The sequence below is a fragment of the Brienomyrus brachyistius genome, unplaced genomic scaffold (genome assembly GCF_023856365.1).
Source record: "Brienomyrus brachyistius isolate T26 unplaced genomic scaffold, BBRACH_0.4 scaffold34, whole genome shotgun sequence".
Taxonomy (NCBI): domain Eukaryota; kingdom Metazoa; phylum Chordata; class Actinopteri; order Osteoglossiformes; family Mormyridae; genus Brienomyrus; species Brienomyrus brachyistius.
The window spans coordinates 122,956-146,390 of NW_026042309.1; the positions used below are offsets into that span (position 1 = coordinate 122,956).

The 23,435-nt window shown below is 47.6% G+C and overlaps 1 protein-coding gene across 7 annotated transcripts in view; it reads left to right on the forward strand.

Moving 5' to 3' along the window:
• Window positions 1-23,435, forward strand: part of LOC125721539 (NACHT, LRR and PYD domains-containing protein 3-like) — a 45,158-nt gene that overhangs the window by 11,020 nt on the left and 10,703 nt on the right. For 4 of the 7 annotated variants that reach the window (XM_048997469.1, XM_048997468.1, XM_048997470.1 and 1 more), the window contains 6 exons: window positions 7-70; window positions 254-482; window positions 1,404-3,114; window positions 14,400-14,573; window positions 14,815-14,988; window positions 15,432-15,605. In XM_048997469.1, coding sequence (XP_048853426.1) covers window positions 7-70; window positions 254-482; window positions 1,404-3,114; window positions 14,400-14,573; window positions 14,815-14,988; window positions 15,432-15,605 — 2,526 coding nt within the window. The remainder of the gene's footprint in view (window positions 1-6; window positions 71-253; window positions 483-1,403; window positions 3,115-14,399; window positions 14,574-14,814; window positions 14,989-15,431; window positions 15,606-23,435) is intronic. The other 3 variants (XM_048997474.1, XM_048997472.1, XM_048997473.1) reach the window with 3 other exon arrangements.

Here is a 23,435-nt window from a genome sequence, read left to right on the forward strand (position 1 = left end):
TCACAGAGACCAAATGGAAGAATGCAGTTCAGATCTACATGATAAATCGGGTTTATCATCCATATTGAAGGTTTGTATTTATTGCTGATATATATTTTCTTGGCTGTTATGTGAATTAGCTTATATTTTATACAGCTGTATAATAAGAAATTCATCATCTTAAAGAAAATATGTTTTAATCTATGATTCACAAGTGAAACTCTGAAAAGGTTTGGTGTAAGTAGCAATAATTAACTCTGACTGTTTATTTTAGTTGCTAGAGGAAAAAGCCATGAAGTTCCTAAAGGAGGAACTGAAGACGTTTGTGAGGTACCTAGATCAGAATTACCCAGAATGCTCTGAGCCTCAGCTGGAGGAGGACAATGACTTGGACTGTGATGGTCAGATGCAGAAGACCAGTGTTAGAGAGGTAGCTCTGAAGATCACACTGTACATCCTGAGGACCATGAAGCAAAATGATCTTGCTGACCTGCTGGACAAGAGTAAGAGCTTTATAACATTATGTACATGTACAATATTGTGCAAAAGCCTTAGGCAGGCAGAGAAAAGTATGTTTAAATGGTCTTCATGTTGGGGTAGAACTACTATAATATGTATGTCAAAGTGTGTTTGCCATTTCAGAACCTCTCCCAAAATCACCCTAATATTTGCAGAAATCGTGCAGTATATCCACGTATTTTTTTACTTGACCACTAACACACCTCATGTGGCTGATCAGTATCTTCTTGAGTTTTAAACTAATTTAATTAATTAATGAAGTGAGCTGGTGGTGAAATTTAACAAATACATGGACTGGCTGTGGTGTGTCACGATCGTGTTCGCGGGAAGCGGCGATCGTGCGGGTCGGCAGGTAAGGAGAGGCAGGCAGGCAGTGATCAGGGCTAAACTGGGGTCTATTTACGACGGGACAGGGGCTTGAAACACACACCACACCGAATCCACAATGACGGACAAGGGGAACGGGTCAGACCAGGACTTAAATAGGACAAGACTAAGCAAAGTAATCAGACAGGGCTGGAAACAATCAGGGAAGCACACGTGGGTAATCAGGGGGCGTGGCACACATGAGGAGCCGACGAGCCGGGTCATGACATGGTGCCCCTGAGGAGAGGTTTGGGAAATGAAAAGGGGTTTTGTGTTTTTTTTGGTTCTGAGCAGATATACACTTACTACCCAGATAAATGGCTTTAAACATTTCCTTTGGCTGCCTAAGGCTTATTCACGGTCCTGTATGCGGTGTTCCAGTAAAATACACATGATAAAACTTTCAGTTTCACATTCACAGTCACAGGGAAATATCTGGATATGTATGTGTAAAAAAGTGTGTTTTTGGAAAATATTCTTCCTCATACTGGTCAGGATCACGGTGAGAATTAGTGCATTTTTATCTCATTTCTTTTCAGGAAAGCTCATGCTACAGGAAATCAAAGCTAAACTTAAGAAGCAATTTGAGTGTGTATTTGAAGGGAAAGCTAAGGAAGGACAGCCAACACTTCTCAGTGAGATTTACACAGAACTCTACATAACTGAAGGTGGGACTGGAGCAGTCAATGATGAACATGAAGTGAGACAGATTGAAACAGCATCCAAGAAAAGGCAAACAGAAGATACTACAGTCAAGTGCAATGATATATTTAAACCCTTATGTGGGCGTGTGACACCTATCAGAACTGTACTCACTAAAGGGGTGGCAGGTATCGGGAAAACAGTCTCTGTGCAGAAATTCATTCTCGACTGGGCAGAAGGAAAAGCAAACCAGGATGTTCACTTCATATTTGCTCTTCCTTTCCGGGACCTGAATTTGATTAAGGGTGAATACAGTCTGATTGAACTGCTTCACCACTTTGTCCCAGAACTGAAATCATTTCAATCCACTGACCTGTTTAGCTCCAAAGTCTTGTTCATCTTTGATGGTCTGGATGAGTGTCGCCTTCCTCTGGATTTTCAGAACAATGACAGCTGGTTTGATGTAACAAAGAAAACGTCACTGGATGTGCTGTTGACTAACCTCATTAAGGGGAATCTGCTCCCATCCGCTCTCCTCTGGATAACCTCCCGGCCAGCAGCAGCCAATCAGATACCTGCTAAGTGTGTCCACCAGGTGACAGAAATACGAGGGTTCAGTGATGCCCAGAAGGAGAAGTATTTCAAGAAGAGATTTAATGATCAGAGCCTGGCCAGCAGGATTATCGCACATGTGAAATCATCAAGGAGCCTCTTCATCATGTGCCACATACCTGTGTTCTGCTGGATTTCAGCCACTGTGCTTAAGAGGCTTATTAGTGAGACTGACAGGGGAGAAATTCCAAGGACTCTGACTGAAATGTACACACACTTCCTGATCTTTCAGACAAGTTTAAAAAATGACAAGTATATGAAAAACCATGAAACTAAGCTTAAGGAATACAGCAAGGAATTTCTTTTGACACTTGGCAAACTTGCTTTTGACAACCTTGAGAAAGGAAATCTCATATTTTATGAGCAAGATCTGACAGAGAATGGCATTGATGTCAGTGAAGATCCAGTTTACTCTGGAGTGTGCACAGAAGTCTTTAAAGAGGAGTATGGGTTGTACCAGGAGAAGGTGTACTGCTTTGTGCATCTGAGCATCCAGGAGTATCTTGCTGCTTTATATGTGTTTCTGTCAAACTCATCAGCTGACTTGCTGGAGACTGCAGTGGATCAGGCATTAGAGAGCAAGAATGGACACTTGGACATCTACCTCCGCTTCCTCCTGGGCCTCTCAACAGACTCCAGTAAGACTCTGTTACAAAGACTACTGAGGCCGACAAGAATCAGCTCACATACCATTAAAGATACAGCCCAGTACATCAAGGAGAAAATACAGGAGAATTTATCTCCAGAAAGGACCATCAACCTGTTCCACTGTCTGACTGAACTGGGTGACAATTCTCTAGTAGAGGAAGTACAAAGATACCTGAATTCAGGAAACATTTCAGCAGATGACCTCTCACCTGCACAGTACTCAGCTCTGGCCTTTGTGATGCTGATGTCAGATGAGGAGCTGGATGTGTTTGACCTGAAGAAATACATCAGATCAGATAAACAGCACTGCAGGCTGCTGCCTGTGGTCAAGAACTCCAGGACGGCTCTGTAAGTGACGTGGGGATGGGAAATCATGTCTGGTCTGGCAGTAATACATGGATATTGTTTGAAATGTGTAATATATATTATATATTTCTCCTCATGGATTAATAAGTGGGTTTTATTTTGATAATCACAGCTATAGCTGTTTGTATAGCAGTAGCTAATCTTGACCACAGCCTTTATAATGACTGAAGGTAGTGATGTCACTTTTTGTTTGTTACTACGTTTCCATTCCCATCCAGTTTGCCTTCTGATCACAGCACAGCATCCTAACCTGCTATAGAAACAGTGAGGGCTCTTTATCCACAAGGTGTATCAGTGGTATGTGAGTGTTATTGCCAGCAGGCGTGTTCATGTGATGGAGCCCAGAGCTGGGAGCTTCCGTATGACTGCTGTCTCTGGATGCTCACTGGCGCCCTCTGCTGGCCTCAGCTGCACCTTGCTGAGGATGTGACGACACATCTAGTCCGGCAGAAATAGATAAACATTGTTTAAAATATAAAATGAATATGTATACATGTAATTTATTTCCCCTCTTTTATCAACAAGGTTCCTTTTTAATCTAGTTTATATTAACTGAAGGTAGTGATGTAGTAAAAACAAAAAAGACAAGATTTCCATGACCATTCTTTGTGTAACAAATAACCAAAGATACAGCATCATACAGAATGGTCCAGTTTTCATTAATAATGGGAAAACCACTCATATTTGTTTCAGTTTTGGATGCTGTAGGAAGCATTTCTGTAAATACTGGGTGTGGTGCGTGACTCTTTGGGTTCGGACTCTGTGTCCATGAGCGGAAGGTCACTGGCTCAGATCTCCTGGCCGGCAGAGTGATGTCATCGCTAAGCTCTTGAGCTGCAGGGGTGCTGGATGCTGGCCGATCCTGCGCTGCGACCCCCAAACTTCCTCTCACCTGTATATGTGTCAGTGTGTCTCTTGGAGAGCAAGATGGGAGGGGCGAAAAGACAATTTCCCCATGGGGGTGAATGAAGTATCATTATTCATAAATCATTCAAAAAACAATTTTCCTAAAAGCCTATTTCACAGGACTGATAGCTCTCTGATTAGTGTATTGTTGATTAGGGCTGGGTGATAAGTAAAAAAATGTGTATGTCATTTAGTATAAAAATATCGCAATAAACAATCATTTTGAGTCTCCCCCCTCCCCCTAAACACTGAGTGCAATTTCAGTTCAGTTCAGTTTTATTTGTATAGTGTATTTTCACAACATTACATAATCTCAAAGCACTTTGCAGCATCCCTGCCCAAAGCCCCCAGTGAGCAAGTCAGAGGGGACAGTGGCAAGGAAAAGCTCCCTAGAAGAAAGAAACCTTGGGAGGAACCAGATACAAAGGGGGAGCCCATCCTCCAGGGGGCAGCAGAGGAAGCCCTAACCCTAACCAGACTCAAAGGGGGAGCCCATCCTCCAGTGGGCAGCAGGGGAAGCCCTAACCCTAACCAGACTCAAAGGGGGAGCCCATCCTCCAGGGGGCAGCAGAGGAAGCCCTAACCCTAACCAGACTCAAAGGGGGAGCCCATCCTCCAGGGGGCAGCAGAGGAAGTCCTAACCCTAACCATACTCAAAGGGGAGCCCATCCTCCAGGGGGCAGCAGAGGAAGCCCTAACCCTAACCAGACTGAAAGGGGGAGCCCATCCTCCAGGGGCAGCAGCAGGCCAGAAGGACGTCACAGATAGTGGAGACGTCACAGGCAGCAGGGTAGGCAGGATATCTTGAAAATGTGGGGTCTCCAGGCAGCACAGCCCAGGGGGAGCATAGAACAGGGCTAATATAATCAATCTTTTTAGTGTTTGTATGAACTCTGGCTGCTGCATTTTGTACCAGCTGACGTTTATGTGAGGATCCAGATGGGCACCCAGAAAGGAAGGCATTACAGTATCCAGCCTGGAAGTTATAAAGGTGTTACTGCATCACCAGGTAATGTAAACGATCGGTAGCGAAGCTCCTCTCACGGCCAATGAGAGGGAGTCTCACAATATTTCAGTCGAGTTTGAGGTTTTAGAGCTTAGTAGCCAAATCGCACAGAGGCAGGGACTATTGTGAGCACTCAATGAACAGAGGCTGAAGTGGTGTAAAACTGGAGTGATTTTCCATCGGTTTGATACCAAACATGCCATACCAGCCTAGCGGTTCACACCGAATACCATCTGTAATGATTAATTAATGATTACTTATATTATGTTATTATGTTATATTACTCACACCAGTACCTGGTCTAAGTGGTCTAGGTTGCACCTCAATCAGAGGTTACCCTTTATACAGACATTATATGATATATTCTCATTCCAACAGCACATCTTACCCTTAGATAGGCGTGGTAGAATACAAAGAGCTTACTAACGGCCACAAGGATCAGATAAGGGCTGCTGAGGAATGTGGAAAAGAAAAGGGGGGGAAGGTTAGTCAGTCAAAGAAAAAGAATCTTAAATCGTAAATAAATAAATATACAGATATACAACAGCCAAACTTAAAAGAAACTTTCTTTAGGGTGTTGGGTGACTGGTATGTAAGGCAGGATGTATGGGGAGGGGGTTGTGTGCCAAGTCGAGGGACCCCTGTCCTTGGGGTCCACTCTGCTGTCTGTAGGTCGTTAAAACTTTGAGCAATAAAAGTTAGAGTGCTGGCCTCTCTTGTTATCTGTGTGTGTTTAAGTGTGTCTGTGTGTGTGGGGTCACAAACCCCCCTTTGAGGCCTAGGCCAATGTGTGCCTCTCGTACCAGGGTAGGCCTTGTCTCAGGCCACCTGGAATTTAAGCTTTGTGATATGTGCATGTGTGATCCTACACCAGATTTAAAATGGGTAACCTTAAAAGGGAAATACTGTTCTGCAAAGCAAGCAACAGTTTGTGGAAACATGACCCTAAAGTCATAAAGCAGGCTAACAGAACTGCTAAGGTTGTTAAAAAGAAAGGAAGTTGGTTTACTTGTTTGCAGAGTGGAGGGGGTCTTGGTAGTATTAAATAATACCTGTTTTTGTTTCTAGTAGAATAAATTACTGTAATGCCCTCTTGTCTGTTTCACATCTACTGTTTCACATCTACAACGGACCCAGAATGCCGCTGGCGGAGTGTTAACACGCACCAGTCACAGGGGTCACATCTACAACGGACCCAGAATGCCGCTGGCGGAGTGTTAACACGCACCAGTCACAGGGATCACATCTACAACGGGCCCAGAATGCCGCTGGCGGAGTGTCAACACGCACCAGTCACAGGGATCACATCTACAACGGGCCCAGAATGCCGCTGGCGGAGTGTTAACACGCACCAGTCACAGGGATCACATCTACAACTGGCCCAGAATGCCGCTGGCGGAGTGTTAACACGCACCAGTCACAGGGGTCACATCTACAACGGGCCCAGAATGCCGCTGGCGGAGTGTTAACACGCACCAGTCACAGGGGTCACATCTACAACTGGCCCAGAATGCCGCTGGCGGAGTGTTAACACGCACCAGTCACAGGGATCACATCTACAACTGGCCCAGAATGCTGCTGGCGGAGTGTTAACACGCACCAGTCACAGGGATCACATCTACAACGGGCCCAGAATGCCGCTGGCGGAGTGTTAACACGCACCAGTCACAGGGATCACATCTACAACTGGCCCAGAATGCCGCTGGCGGAGTGTTAACACGCACCAGTCACAGGGGTCACATCTACAACTGGCCCAGAATGCCGCTGGCGGAGTGTTAACACGCACCAGTCACAGGGATCACATCTACAACTGGCCCAGAATGCTGCTGGCGGAGTGTTAACACGCACCAGTCACAGGGATCACATCTACAACGGACCCAGAATGCCGCTGGCGGAGTGTTAACACGCACCAGTCACAGGGATCACATCTACAACGGGCCCAGAATGCCGCTGGCGGAGTGTCAACACGCACCAGTCACAGGGATCACATCTACAACGGGCCCAGAATGCCGCTGGCGGAGTGTTAACACGCACCAGTCACAGGGGTCACATCTACAACTGGCCCAGAATGCCGCTGGCGGAGTGTTAACACGCACCAGTCACAGGGATCACATCTACAACTGGCCCAGAATGCCGCTGGCGGAGTGTTAACACGCACCAGTCACAGGGGTCACATCTACAACTGGCCCAGAATGCCGCTGGCGGAGTGTTAACACGCACCAGTCACAGGGATCACATCTACAACTGGCCCAGAATGCTGCTGGCGGAGTGTTAACACGCACCAGTCACAGGGATCACATCTACAACTGGCCCAGAATGCTGCTGGCGGAGTGTTAACACGCACCAGTCACAGGGATCACATCTACAACGGACCCAGAATGCCGCTGGCGGAGTGTTAACACGCACCAGTCACAGGGATCACATCTACAACGGGCCCAGAATGCCGCTGGCGGAGTGTCAACACGCACCAGTCACAGGGATCACATCTACAACGGGCCCAGAATGCCGCTGGCGGAGTGTTAACACGCACCAGTCACAGGGGTCACATCTACAACTGGCCCAGAATGCCGCTGGCGGAGTGTTAACACGCACCAGTCACAGGGATCACATCTACAACTGGCCCAGAATGCCGCTGGCGGAGTGTTAACATGCCCCCATTACAGGGATCACATCACACCTGCTCTCACATCCCTGCACTGGCTTCCTCTGGCTTATAGGATTGGTTTTAAAGTTCATTTGCTAATTTGTAAATATTTACGTTGTTTAGCTCTGTCCTGCCTCAGTAACATGACTGTAAGGTATGTCCCAGGCAGATCAGTCAGATCATCCGGCAGTAATTTACTGATTATTCCTAAAACCCGGCTGGGGAGGGAGGGGGCAGCTTTTAGTCACTGTGGGCCCAAACTCTGGAACTCTCTCCCAGAAAACCTGAGAGCTACTGAATGTCTCAGTACTTTCAAAACTAGGCTGAAAAGGCATCTTTTCAACACCGCATATAATAATCTATGATAATCAGTTTTATTATTTTATGCTTTTATTAATATCAGTAATTGTGGGGGGGCGGCCGCTTCCCCCAGAAGACATAGGGGCTAGAGGCCCCTTTGAGGGAGGGGCCCCTACAGAGGACATGGGTGGTTAAAGTCCTTTATGATGGTATTTTTTTATTTTTTATTTTATTTTACTAAAACATGTTTACTCTACTTTTATTTTTTTTCGCTTATTGTCGTTTATTCTGAGCTTATTTGAATTTCTTTTTCTTCTTTTGAAATTTTTGCAAAACACTTTATAAATACTGTGGTTAAAACACACTATATAAATAATGATGGATTGATTGATTCAGATAGATAGATGAGAGAAAGAGAGAGAGAGAGAAAGAGACTTTTTTTTTTTTTTTTTACTTTTAACCACCTTTATTAAACAGTTAGCAGCCAATCCTAATCACAGCCCGAACAATAACTCAGCGTGAATCACCAGGCAACAACCAAAACTCCAGCAGCAGAAATAATCACAGGTCACTTGTCGTAAACCAATTTTTTCCGAAAAACAGCCAAATTGTCCGTCACCTGATGAAACACAAAGTCCACATGAACACGTGACTCCACCAGGGTCTTAAACAAGTCCAACACGTCAATGTCCTGACCTTCCTGACGCAGACGTAGAGTCTTCCAAGTGGACAACATTTATCCATTCGAGGTTTGGAACATTTACAACCAAAAATAAAAACAGCATCAGTGAGTATGATCCCCAGACCAGTGAGCCAGCAGCCCACTCAGTGGTGCCAGTCTGACACAATGACAGAAGGTATGGAAAACAGTGTCACGCTCACTACAGTACAAACACTGAGACACAGCATCAGTGAGTATGATCCCCAGACCAGTGACCCAGCAGCCAATCAGAGGTGCCAGTCTGACACAATGACAGAAGGTATGGAGAACAGTGTCACGCTCACTACAGTACAAACACTGAGACACAGCATCAGTGAGTATGATCCCCAGACCAGTGACCCAGCAGCCAATCAGAGGTGCCAGTCTGACACAATGACAGAAGGTATGGAGAACAGTGTCACGCTCACTACAGTACAAACACTGAGACACAGCATCAGTGAGTATGATCCCCAGACCAGTGACCCAGCAGCCCACTCAGTGGTGCCAGTCTGACACAATGACAGAAGGTATGGAAAACAGTGTCACGCTCACTACAGTACAAACACTGAGACACAACAGCAGCATTAAACCGAGACACAAAACTGTTGGTGGGCATTATGCAGTGCAGGATTCTCCACTGGAGGTCCCCTGAACGTTTGGGAAGTGGTCTCTTATAGAGGAGCCTCCATGATGGCAAAAACTCCCCTGGAGCAGCAAATGGGCCTCCACTTCGTATCTGGCCTCCCTTTCAGGTCATGAAAGAAAAAAGACTTAACGGCAACATGGTACAGGAGTTTCCTCCCTGCCAGGGAGAACCGGATATTCAGCAAGTACCGGAAGGAAAGTATGTGACCAGTGTCACTGTGATAAACAGCTACCAATGGGGTAACACACAGTTCTGGGAAGGAAGGGCAGGTCGCACCTCGACCCGGAACCCACTGTAAATATTCCTGAAAGGTTGGTGGGAAAAACCTTCAAGTGCATGTAAAGGTTCCCAAGCAGCCCAACTGACCGGAACCCCACTTGGGTAGCAAGTGAGTCAGGTGACAAAAAGTGTCCAGACTCAGCATATAAAATATGTTTTACCCTTGTGACCCCCAACTCCACAAGTATCTTATCGACTGAATTTGTAAGTGTCAGCTGCGAGGAAACAAAGGAATCATTAAACAATGGTTCCTCAAGGCCATAGTGGTCATTCTCCATCCGTGCCACCCGGAACAAGCGCCAAGCGTTCAGCACCGCAGCATAAAAACCACTCACTCCAATAAGCTGAAGTGCATCTCCAGGAAGTAAAAACATTTGTTTATCATATGCAAGGCCTCCGCAGCTGCGGAGCAGGGCGAGGGCCACATGCATCTACAGCAGGTGTTCGGTGCTGTAAAGCAGTGTCTGTGCACACTGGAGCCTCATCCCCCTGACCTCGCTCAGCAGAAGAACCAGGCCCTGCCCTCCCTCAGACACTGGCAAATGAAGAATCCCTGAAGGGAGCCAGTGGTGCCCATTCCAGGAAAAATCAATGAACCCCTTCTGGACCTGATGCAGCAGGTCCATCGGAGGATCCGGCACCATGAGTCGGTACCACATCATGGAGGCAGCCAAACTGTTAATCACCAGCACTCTCCCTTGATATGAGAGCTGGGGCGAAATCCACCTCCAACGCTGAAGTCGTCCAGCAATCCTGTCAAACAATCCGCTCCAATTCTTGTCCATGAAGCGTTCAGTTCCCAGGTAAAGACCCAGTATTCTGATGCCATCCTTGCCCCATACACACTGCTGTGGCAGCTGAGGAGGGCCCCGCCCGGACCACTGGCCCAGCAGGTACTTGGCGCTTTTGCTTCAGTTGACACGAGCGGAAGAGGCACGCTGGAAATCACCAAGAAGTGCTGTAAACAGTGACGTCATCTGCATAAGCAGTAAGTGTAACAGTCGCTCCTCCCCCAAGGCTGATGCCAGGTACCGGTGCTCCCTGGAGACGCCTTCGAAAAGCCTGAAGCAGCGGCTCCACCGCCAGTGAGTACAGCAGCCCAGACAACCCACAGCCCTGCCGTATCCCTCTGGTGACAGGAAAAGGCCTGGTGAGAGAGCCATTAATGTTCAGGAGGCTACACACATTGGTGTACTAGAGTCTAATGTAAGAAACAATCTTTGGACCAAAACCAAAAGCTTGAAGGGTCTTAAACAGAAAGGTGTGGTCCACTCTGTCAAATGCCTTTTCCTGATCTAAAGAGACCAGACCTGCGTCCAAACCTCGTTCTGACACAAAGGACAAAAGATCTCTAGCTAAAAAAAGGTTATCAAAAATTGAACGCCCTGGTACACAGTAAGATCGATCCCAGTGAATGATTGTTGAAACACATGTTTTCAGCCGGATAGTCAGAGCTTTGGACAAGATCTTATAATCCACACCGAGAAGCGAGACCGGCCGCCAGTTCTTCAGAAGTCCCAGATCCCCCTTCTTGGGCAGCAGCGTTAGAACAGCCCTCCGGCAGCTGGATGGAAGAAGGCCCATATCAACACTTTCTTGAAAAACACAGAACAAGTCTTCACCAATCAGGGGCCAGAAACATTTATAAAATTCCGCGGTCAGTCCGTCCAGGCCTGGTGCTTTCCCGACTGACTGCTCATGGACAGCAGCAGTAAGTTCTGTCAGAGTCAAAGGCTCTTCCAGCTCATGTCTGTTTGCGACTGAAAGACTTGGTAAGTCCCAAAGAAACTGATCAGCCACTGTCTGATGACAGGCCTCAGCAGAGAACAGGGTCTCATAAAAGGCTATTGAATGTTGTAAAATCTCGTGCTTGTCAAACGTACTACGCCCATCGGGGAGGATCAAGTGCCGAAAGGTCTTTCTCTCTTCCCTGTGCTTCTCCAATCCAAAGAAATACGTGATGGGAGCGTCCATATCAGTCTCCTTCGTATAGCGGCCCGGGCCAACGCTCCAGCCCCTCTCTCCACCAGAAGGTCTTTCAACAGGAGTCGGTTCCTCTGCAGGGCCTCAGCATCTCCCACCCTGCCAGGCTCTGCTCCTGTGCACAGCCGCAAGATCTCATCCTCCAGTCTTTTAAACTGGTTCTGTAGTTCAGTCTGGAAATATGCAGCATAGTTCTAGCAGAAGAGCTTAATTAGCACTTTTCCGACATCCTACCATTGACTGACGGACTTGAATTGTGATTTTTTTCTCCCTCCACACCTCCCAGAAGGAGAAAGATTGTACAAAGTTGTGGTCCTGAACTAATTTATTACTAAAACGGCAGTAACAATGTTGCGAGGAGAAATCAGTGCAAGAGAAACTGACAGAAACAAAATGATGATCGGAGAGAGGGAAGGGAGCGATGCCACAGCTTAAAAACCTGCCCTTATTCCGATAGTTTATATAAAAGCTGTCCAGCCGAGCAGCAGACACCATGTTAGAGTTCACCTTCACCCAGGTATACTGTCTGCACTTTGGGAAATGGTCTCTCCACACATCAATCAGACCATGGTAGTCAATAACAGATCGCAGAACAGAAGCTGAACCAGGGTGAGGCTCCTCGCGATTCCTGTCGAGCACGTGCTCCAGAGTAGAATTAAAATCACCAGCCAGAACAACAACGCTCTCCTGTGACAGTGTCTCTAAGAACATATGTAAATCTGTAAAAAAGGCCACCCGTTCTGAGCCTGCATTTGGTTCATACACAACAGGTCATGCAGGTAAAACTGAACACGCAGGAGCCTCCCAGGTACAACTTCTGTAACCACCGGTCGCAGGACTGGGACCCTCTGTGAGAACAGCAGAGCGACCCCAGCACTGACAGAAGAGCCATGACTAAAAACAACCTGGCCGCCCCAGTCAGCCCGCCACTGTGCCTGGTTCCCCTCATCACTGTGAGTCTCTTGTAAAAACACAACATCTACCTTTTTTACAGCAATATAATCAAACAACGCAGCTCTTTTAGTAGCATTGCGACACCCGTTAATATTTAGCGAGTCAAAAATCAACAAAACCATAAAACTGGTAAAAAGAGCTGATAAAGGACAAAAAAACATAGAACATAAACCCACTGTACTGCTAGTGGTGGCGTAACACACTCCTAACAGTGCTCATCAGCTTCTTTAAGCTGTACCGCTTCTGTTTATCAAGCTCGTCCAAAGTACATTTCCTCATCGCCATCGTACATGAAGCTAAGAACAGTTTCAAATCAGGGAAATAGGACTCTATCTTAGGTTTTCTCTGCCCTTTAATGCTGTCCAGAAAGAAACAGATCTGCTCAAGAGAGTAAACCTTGGTCCTACCTACAGGGGTGCTGGAGTCCATGGAGGCCTGTGAGTCCTCCAAGTCATCAGCCAAACTCTCTACGTCCTCATAATCTTTATCAAAATCCAGTAAGTACATGTCCAGCTCAGGCTCGGGATGTTCCGCTGCGGTGTGTCTACAGATGGGTCAGCGCCGGGCTCAGTGGGAGTGCGACCGGGCCGGGCTCCTTTGTCAGCCCGCTGTCTCAGCGGGAGCGGAGTCACTCACCGCGCTGCAGTCAACAGGCCCTGCTGCGTCCGGGCCGGGCTCCTCTGCCAGCCCGCCGTCCCGGCGTGGCTCGGGAGCGGGGGGCAGTGACTACACGCGGGGGGGTCAGCTCATCCTCCCGGTCCCCATGGTCTGAGTCCAGGTCCGTTACTACAGTATCGGCGCCCCCGCGGTGCTCGGTGTCCCGCACCAGCGCTGGGGCCTCGCGCCCCTCCTCGCGCTCCCCCCGGGGGGGTCCCTTCGCGGGTAGGCCTGCCGCACATGCCCAAAACCACCGCACACAAAACACTTCACACTCTCGGAGCTGTTAAAATCATACAAACTTTTCCCTCCACTGTGATCTTAACAGACACGTCCAGGACCTCCTGCGGCGTGTTAAGAATCATAAATGTTTGCCGCCTAAAAGACAGGAATCATCCTAATCGGGGTCACCAGCTTCCCGTAGCGCCCAGAATGTTGGACAGTAGTTCATTTCTAATAAATGGGGGAACATTAGATAAAACAACTTTTTTTGACGGGCTTGATAAAGGCAATATCTGTAGGAATTCATCTTTAATGTTGAGACCACTTTCTATGAGGTCATCAACCATGGAAACGTCTTTTAAAAAGATCACAATAGCTCACTGTCAGATATCGACACCAAGATACTTGTCTGATTACGCTCATTACCGATAATATCGTCATATCACCCAGACGTAATTGGTGATTTGACATGTTCCCAGGTATAACAATACAGGGAGAAAAAGATTTTACTCATGGGATCAGGAATCCAAGTGCCAGTTGCTGCTGCATTAGCTGCTGGGAATGTTCACATCTCCTCCTTTCAGTGATACGTGTCGAGTATAGGGACACCTGGCAGAAAGATGGCTAAGGACTGCACTGGAAGCACTGGTCTGACTGTTATGGGAGGGTTCACGTCCATCTTGCTGTTGTGTTCCTATATATTCCTGTATATTCTGTGATTTTTGGTTGTAGCTTCTACTTAATGTTTTTACCTCTAGTTTTGAGCAAAGGTGCACTGACTCACAATTAGTGATCATATGACTGCAGCAGATTGTCAGGACGCACAGAACACTCTGCAGACTATAATTCATTTTGAAGTGTAAGCTGTGCTGCTAATTATACTGAAAACAAATGCTTATTGTAATGCTTTGTATTTTACTAATGTGTAGGATGTGTGTATGTCTGTGTCTTAAAGTGTTTTCTGTTTCAGGCTGAACAGCTGTGATCTCATAGATAAACACTGTGAAGTGCTGTCTTCAGCTCTCAGATCAAACTCTTCCCCCCTGAGAGAGCTGGACCTGAGTGACAATAACCTGAAGGATTCAGGAGTGAAGCTGCTCTCTGCTGCACTGGGGGATTTACACTGTAAACTGGAGATACTGAGGTCAGTATTACTGGGTATTCCACACTGTAAACTGGGGGTAATGAGGCCAGTATTACAGTGTATTCCACACTATAAAGAGGAGACAGTGAGCATTTAGCTAAGGGAAAGAGAGAAGGGGACCTGCCTTGTCTTAGACACTAAACTGTAATTCTTGAATTATGTATTAGAGCATCACATTTATTTAATAATTATAATGGTGAGGTGATATTATTTACTGGGGAGTTTCTATCTTTCTCTGCAGGCTGTCAGGCTGTAGAGTCACAGAAGAAGGCTGTTCTTCCCTGGCTTCATCTCTGAGATCAAACCCCTCACACCTGAGAGAGCTGGACCTGAGCTACAATCACCCAGGAGACTCAGGAGTGAAGCTGCTCTCTGCTGTACTGGAGGATCTCAGCTGTAAACTGGAGAAGCTGCAGTGAGTACAGAATATGCATTTTACACAAAAGTAACTGGACATCAAGAAAACCCACAATGCCTTTCAGCAGTTACATAATAAACAAACACAAACAGCTTCTGTTTTCTTCTCCTACTTCCTTATATCCCACAATCTTATCAGCCCTCGATCCATGCTAGAAATAATTAAGCAGTGAAGCAGGAAATATCCATTCAACCATATAATCCATGCAAAACATTTGTGTTGGTTAGCAAAGTTAACGGCACTGTTACAGATAAACATGTTGACTTTAACGTGTTATGGACAAAAAAATAATGGACACCAAACAGAATCGGAATGATTGTTAAAATGATTTTTAATAATTTAATTGTTTTCTGAAATTCCATTATGTCATGGTCCCTATTCTCATTTGAATACAGTGCTGCAGTGTAAAAAGTGGATTTAAAAGTGTTTAATTTTTTAAGGGTGGGCCGGTGTGAACTCACAGAGAAATGCTGTAAGGCACTGGCTTCAGCTCTCAGATCAAACTCCTCACCCCTGAGAGAGCTGGACCTGAATGACAATGACCTGCAGGACTCAGGAGTGAAGCTGCTCTCTGCTGGACTGGGGGACTTACACTGTAAACTGGAGATACTGAGGTCAGTCTGACTGGGTATTCCACACTGTAAACTGGAGATACTGAGATCAGTCTGACTGGGTATTCCACACTGTAAACTGGAGATACTGAGGTCAGTCTGACTGGGTATTCCACACTGTAAACTGTGGGTAGTGAGGTGAGTATTACAGGGTATTTCACATTGTAAACTGTGGGTAGTGAGGTGAGTATTACTGGGTATTTCACACTGTACGCTGGAGATTATAAGGTGGAACATAGCTAATTATTTCAAAATAAAGCAGGAGAATCTAAGTCTACAGGTTGATTTAAAAAATAACATTAGACTCGTTACAGTAAGTGGAATGTCGAAAGGAAGATTGCATTGGAGGTTAAGGATGACATTAAAAGTTTCTTCCAATATTTTAACTCCAAAAGAGCTGTAAAAGCTGAAATCACTCATCTGCAGGATAGTAAGGGCCTTATAACTGAAAATGAAAATTGATATAGTAAATGAGTTTAATGATTATTTTACACGGGTGTTCACAGTAGAGGACATGACTTACCGCCATTTAGTACAAATACAGTGTCGTATATAAACAATATACACTCTCTCCACAGTTATTGCCCCCCCTTGTAAAGATTTGTAAAAAGGGTTAGAAAAAAATCCACCTTTTGGCGAAGTAGCTTCATCTCACACTGAAAAAATCTGAAAAATCCAACCTTTCATTGAAATAAATTTATTCAAAGAAAAACAAATCCTTCATCAAGAAATAATTATTTTCAACAAAAACACATGTGCCACGATTATTGGCAGCCCTGCTTTTAATACTTTGTACAGCCTCCCTTTGCCAGTATAACAGCACTGAGTCTCCTATAACATTTTATAAGGTTGGAGAATACAGAGCAGGGCATCTGAGACCATTCCTCTTTACAGAATCTCTCCAGATCACCCAGGGTCCTCAGCCCTCTCTTGTTCACTCTCCTCTTCAGCTCCGCCCACAGGTTTTCAGTGGGGTTCAGGTCAGGGGACTGAGGTGGCCATGGCAGAAGCTTGATTCTGCGGTCAGCTGACCATTTTAATGTTGATTTGGACATGTGCTTAGGATCACCGTCCTGCTGGAAGATCCAATGAAGGCCCAGCTTTTGTTTCCTGGCAGCAGCAGCCAAATTTTGATATAAAATGTCCTGGTATTTCATGGACCCCATAGTACCATGTACCCTAATGAGGTTTCCAGGGTTTTTGGAGGAAAAACAGCTGCACAACATCACAGAACCTCCACCATATCTTACAGCTGGGATAAGGTTCATTTCATTATAGCCATCCTTCTTTTTATGCTAAACCGACATTGAATGTTTATTGCCAAAAAGCATTTTTGTTTCATCAGACAGTTGAATTTGATTCCAGTCAAAGTTGTATAAGGTTTTGCAAACTCCTGGCACTAACATTTTAAGTAACTGACAAGAAACAAGCTTGGAACCATGGTCTCCTTTGCCCGGACGCTGGAGCCAGGCCTGGGGGTGGGGCTCGATGGCGAGCGCCTGGTGGCCAGGCCTACACCCATGGGGTCTGGTCGGGCACAGCCCGAACAAGGCACGTGGGTCCCCCTTCCAATGGGCTCACCACCCATGGGAGGGGCCATTGGGGTCGGGTGCGATGTGATCTGGGCGGCGGCCAAAGGCAGGGACCTTGGCGGTCCGATCCTCGGCTACAGAAGCTAGCTCTAGGGACATGGAATGTCACCTCTCTGATGGGGAAGGAGCCTGAGCTGGTGCGCGAGGTTGTGAAGTTCCGGCTAGATATAGTCGGACTCACCTCGACGCACGGCTTGGGCTCTGGAACCAGTCTCCTTGAGGGGGGTTGGACCCTTTTCCACTCTGAAGTTGCTAGCGGGGAGAGGCGCCGAGCGGGCGTGGGCATACTTATTGCCCCCAGGCTGGGTGCCCGCACATTGGGGTTTAGCCTCCCTTCGCCTTCGGGTGGGGGGACGGGTTCTGACTGTTGTTTGCGCTTATGCGCCAAACGGCAGTTCAGAATACCCACCCTTTTTGGAGTTCTTGGAAGGGGTGTTGGAGAGCGCTCGTCCTGGGGACTCTCTTGTTCTGCTGGGGGACTTCAATGCTCACATGGGCAACGACAGTGAGACCTGGAGGGGCATGATTGGGAGCAACGGCTCTGAACCCGATCTGAACCCGGGCGGTGTTTTGTTATTGGACTTCTGTGCTCGTCATCGGGAAGCGTAAGGGTGTCCATATGTGCACTTGGCACCAGGACACCCTAGGCCGCAATTCGATGATCGACTTTGTAGTCGTGTCGTCGGACTTGCGGCCGCATGTCTTGGACACTCGGGTGAAGAGAGGGGCGGAGCTGTCAACTGATCACTACCTGGTGGTGGGTTGGCTCCGCTGGTGGGGGAGGAAGCTGGCCAGGCCTGGCAGGCCCAAGCATATAGTGAGGGTCTGCTGGGAACGTCTGGCAGAACCCCCTGTCAGGGAGAGTTTCAACTCCTGCCTCTGGCAGAACTTCTCCCATATCCTGGGGGAGGCGGGGGACATTGAGTCCGAATGGGCCATGTTCCATGCCTCCATTGTGGAGGCGGGTGACCGGAGCTGCGGCCGTAAGGTGGTCGGTGCCTGTCGCGGCGGCAATCCCCGAACCCGCTGGTGGACAGCGGTGGTAAGGGATGCCGTCAAGCTGAAGAAGTCCTATCGGGCTTTTTTAGCCTGTGGGACTCCAGACGCAGCTGACAGCTACCGGCAGGCCAAGCGGGATGCGGCTTTGGCGGTTGCTGAGGCAAAAACTCGGGTGTGGGAGGAGTTTGGCGAGGCCATGGAGAATGACTTCCGGAAGGCTTCGAGGAGATTCTGGTCCACCATCCGGCGGCTCCGGGCGGGAAAGCGGTGCAGCATCAACACTATTTATGGTGGGGATGGTGCGCTGCTGACCTCAACTCAGGACGTTTTGGGTCGGTGGAAGGAATACTTGGAAGACCTCCTCAATCCCACCGACATGCCTTCCGATATGGAAGCAGAGTGTGGGGACTTGGGGGTGGACTCGCCTATCTCGGGGGTGGAGGTCGCTGAGGTGGTCAAAAAGCTCCTCGGTGGCCGGGCCCCGGGGGTGGATGAGATTCGCCCGGAGTTCCTCAAGGCTCTGGATGCTGTGGGGCTGTCCTGGCTGACATGCATCTGCGGCATCACGTGGACATCGGGGGCAGTGCCTCTGGACTGGCAGACCGGGGTGGTGGTCCCCCTCTTTAAGAAAGGGGACCAGAGGGTGTGCTCCAACTATAGGGGGATCACACTCCTCAGCCTCCCTGGTAAGATCTATTCGAGGGTCCTGGAGAGGAGGGTCCGCCAGATCGTCGAACCTCGGATTCAGGAGGAGCAGTGTGGTTTTCGCCCTGGCCGTGGAACAGTGGACCAGCTCTATACTCTCAGCAGGGTTTTGGAGGGTTCATGGGAGTTTGCCTGACCAGTCTACATGTGTTTTGTGGACTTGGAGAGGGCATTCGACCGTGTCCCTCGGGGAGTCCTGTGGGGAGTGCTCTGGGAGTATGGGGTACCGGGCCCCCTTTTAAGGGCGGTTCGGCCCCTGTATGACCGGTGCCAGAGCCTGGTCTGCATGGGCGGCAATAAGTCGGACTTGTTTCCGGTGAGGGTTGGACTCCGTCAGGGCTGCCCTTTGTCACCGATTCTGTTCATAGCTTTAATGGACATAATTTCTTGGCGCAGCCAGGGCATTGAGGGTGTCCGGTTCGGTGACCTCAGAATTAGGGCTCTGCTTTTTGCAGATGATGTGGTTCTTTTGGCTTCATCGGACCGTGACCTTCAGCTCTCACTGGAGCAATTCGCAGCCAAGTGTGAAGCGGCTGGGATGAGAATCAGCACCTGCAAATCCGAGACCATGGTTCTCAGCTGGAAAAGGGTAGAATGCTCTCTCGGGGTTGGGGATGGGGTCCTCCCCAAGTGGAGGAGTTTAAGTATCTTGGGATCTTGTTCACGAGTGGGGGAACGATGGAACGGGAGGTCGACAGGCGGATCGGTGCGGCGTCAGCAGTCATGCGGGCGCTGCATCGGTCTGTCATGGTGAAGAGAGAGCTGAGCCAAAAGGTGAAGCTCTCGATTTACCAGTCAATCTACGTTCCTACCCTCACCTATGGTCATGAGCTATGGGTAGTGACCGAAAGAACGAGATCGCGGGTGCAAGCGGCCGAAATGAGTTTCCTCCGCAGGGTGGCTCATTCGGGAGTTCAGTCATTCGGGAGGGACTCAGAGTAGAGCCGCTGCTCCTCCGCATCGAGAGGAGCCAGATGAGGTGGCTCGGGCATCTGATTAGGATGCCTCCGGGACGCCTCCCTGGGGAGGTGTTCCGGGCATGTCCCACTGGGAGGAGACCCCGGGGAAGACCCAGGACACGCTGGAGAGACTATGTCATCTGATGGTTTTTTGGAGACGTGGTACCCCAAGATTTTACTTTGTCTGGTAATTGACTAACAGTCATCTTTGGGGATTTTTTGTCTCTCTTACAATCCTCCTCACTGTATGTGGGGGCAAAATAAACTTGGGTCCTCTTTCAGGCAAGTTTCTAACAGTTCCAGTTGAACTGTTTTGGTCTGTGTGTCTCTTATCTTTCCCATGTTGATGGATGACTAAGGGAATTTGGTCTCTGTGTCTCCTCATGTTTGTACCCCAGTTACTCAGGAAGTCATGGATTACAGCTTGAAGGTTCCTATTCACTCAAATCAACTCAAATATGTATGATTTACATGGGAAACATGCTTCAGTTACATTGTGTTCACTATAATTTGCAGGGCTGCCAATAATCGTGGCTCATGTGTTTTTGTTAAAAATAATTATTTCTTGATGAAAGATTTGATTTTTCTTCAAATAAATTGATTTCAAGTAAAGATTGGATTTTTCTCATTTTTTCCGTGTGAGATGAGGCTACTTCACCAGAAGGTGGATTTTTTCTTGTACAAAGGGCTGCCAATAATTGCGGAGGGCATGTATTTATTACTGAGGCTGATGTGGTACAAAGCCTAGCTAAGCTCAAAATAAATAAATCACAGGGTCCTGATGGCATCTTACCTATAGTTTTAAAATAAATGAGGGTTATTATTAGCCAGCCTTTAACTTTACTGTTTCCGAAATCCTTATTTGCACGTGTGGTACCTTATGATTGGAAGTATGCTAATATAACACCCATATTCAAAAAAGGGGATAGATGTAATCCAGCAAACTATAGGCCAATTACTTTAACTTGCATAACTGGAAAAGTTATGGATACAAATAACCTGGATACAAATAACATTCTGAGGGGTAACCAACCTGGATTTAGGAGAAGTAGATCCTGTTTAACTAATTTACTTGAGTTCTTTGAGGAAGCAAAAATAGAAACTGGTCACAAAATATACTTAGATTTGCAGAAGGCCTTTGATGTTGTCCCCCTCAAATGGGTCTTGCTTAAGCTCAAAGTTGCAGGGATTTTAGGAACTGTAGTAACTTGGATTGAAAACTGGTTAACAGACAGGAAGCAGCAGGTAGTTATTAGAGGCACAATGTCACAGTGGGCCTGCGTTCATAGTGGGGTACCTCAGGGTTCAATTTTAGGACCACTATTGTTCCTAATTTACATTAATGATATTGACAACAATACATACAGTAAACTAGTTAAATTTGCAGACGACACCAAGGTGGATGATGTAGCAAATACTGATCCAGCAGCAGAGAGGCTACAACGGGATCTTGATTTAATTAGCGACTGGGCTGATAGCTGGCAGATTAAATTTAACGTAGATAAATGTAAGCTAATCCATGCAGGGAGCAGAAATATAAGGTACCGATTTTTTACGGGTTCCACTGAAAGCTGATTTATGAGAAAGACCTCAGTATGTATGTTGATGCTTCCATGTCCCACTCTCGCCAGTGTGGGGAAGCAATTAAAAAGGCCAATAGGATGTTGGGTTACATCTCTAGGTGTGTGGAGTTTAATTTAAATGAGGTGATGCTAAGATTATACAATTCCTTGGTAAGACCCCACCTAGAATATTGTTTTAATGTGAGAGGGGGATATAGGGCTGTCGAAGGAACAATCAGGTTCGCTTTGGTCAGTTTAGAAATATTTTTTAAAATATATACAAAATTATGATATATTTTATAAGCATTGATAGGTAATCGGGGGCAGCATGGTGGTGCAGTGGTTAGCACTCTGCCTCACACCCGGGTTCGAGTCTCAGCCTGGGTCTCATGTGTGTGGAGTTTGCATGTTCTCCCCATGTCATCGTGTGGTTTCCTCCGGGTACTCCGGTTTCCCCCCACAGTCCAAAAACATGCTGAGGCTAATTGGACTTGCTAAATTGCCCATAGTAATGCGTGTGTGAGTGCATGGTGTGTGAATGTGCCCTGCGATGGGCTGGCCCCCCATCCTGGGTTGTTCCCTGCCTCGTGCCCATTGCTTCCGGGATAGGCTCCGGACCCCCCGCGACCCAGTAGGATAAGTGGTTTGGAAAATGGATGGATGGATGGATGATAGGTAATCCCACTAATTAATAAAATGAAAAAGAAGCCACAAGCCATCTACACTCGGACGTGCTATAATCACCCACCTTCACACACGGACTGGGGAGCCCCTTTCAGTCCTGGCAGGAAACCAACACGTGATTCCTGAGAAGTGTCGGGCGATGCGCGCTCTATCCCACGGCTGATCTCCAGTCAGTGCTGAGCTCTCCCCCTTCCTTTATACTAACTCTGGAGCAGTACGCGTGCGGACAGGGGGCGAGCTGGCCAGGGTCACCCCTCCCCTCAGGGACTGTGCTCTTTATTCTCCAATTCCTGTCCAGGTGAGGCAGTTTGCGCTTGTGGTTACGAAGCATTTTGAGCAAGGCTTTCCCTTTTCCCCTGGGAGAGAAAAGATAAGCGTCCCTTTCCGCTGGGAAAGGCAAGATAGGTGTTCTAGCTCTTTCTGTGAGAAACAAGTTATATAAGTGATCAGTGAAAAACATGTTTGTGCAGTTCACCTATGGCACAACAATAATGTGGGTGAATCACGGTGGACGATGTATTTGAATCCCGGGGTGTTTAGTCCATACATGATCAGAATCAGTCCATACCTCAATCTCCTCATAGGTATGTCTGCTAGGTGGAGTTGGAGGTGCAGTATAATCTCATTATAATGGAATATCGTCTATAATGGACGAGGTCTTCCAGCTGTGCACCTTTAAGAATATGGAGAAAAAGCATCGGATATAGCGGACTCGCATATAATGGAGTGTGTGTGAGAGTGTCTGTGACAGGGTACGTGTGTGTGAGAGTGTCTGCGGCAGGGTACGTGTGTGTAAGAGTGTCTGCGGCAGGGTACATGTGTGTGAGAGTGTCTGCGACAGGGTACGTGTCTGTGAGAGTGTCTGTGACAGGGTACGTGTATGTGAGAGTGTCTGCGGCAGGGTACGTGTGTGTGAGAGTGTCTGCGACAGGGTACGTGTGTGTGAGAGTGTCTGCGGCAGGGTGCGGGTGTGTGAGAGTGTCTGCGACAGGCTACGCGTGTGTGAGAGTGTCTGCGGCAGGGTATGCGTGTGTGAGAGTTTCTGCGGCAGGGTACGCGTGTGTGAGAGTGTCTGCGACAGGGTACATGTGTGTGAGAGTGTCTGTGACTGGGTACGCGTGTGTGAGAGTGTCTGTGACAGTGTACGCGTGTGTGAGAGTGTCTGTGACTGGGTACGCGTGTGTGAGAGTGTCTGCGACAGGGTACGCGTGTGTGAGAGTGTCTGCGGCAGGGTATGTGTGTGTGAGAGTGTGTGGTAGGATACGTGTGTGTGAGAGTGTGTGGTAGGATACGTGTGTATGAGAGTGTCTGCGACAGGGTACGTGTGTGTGA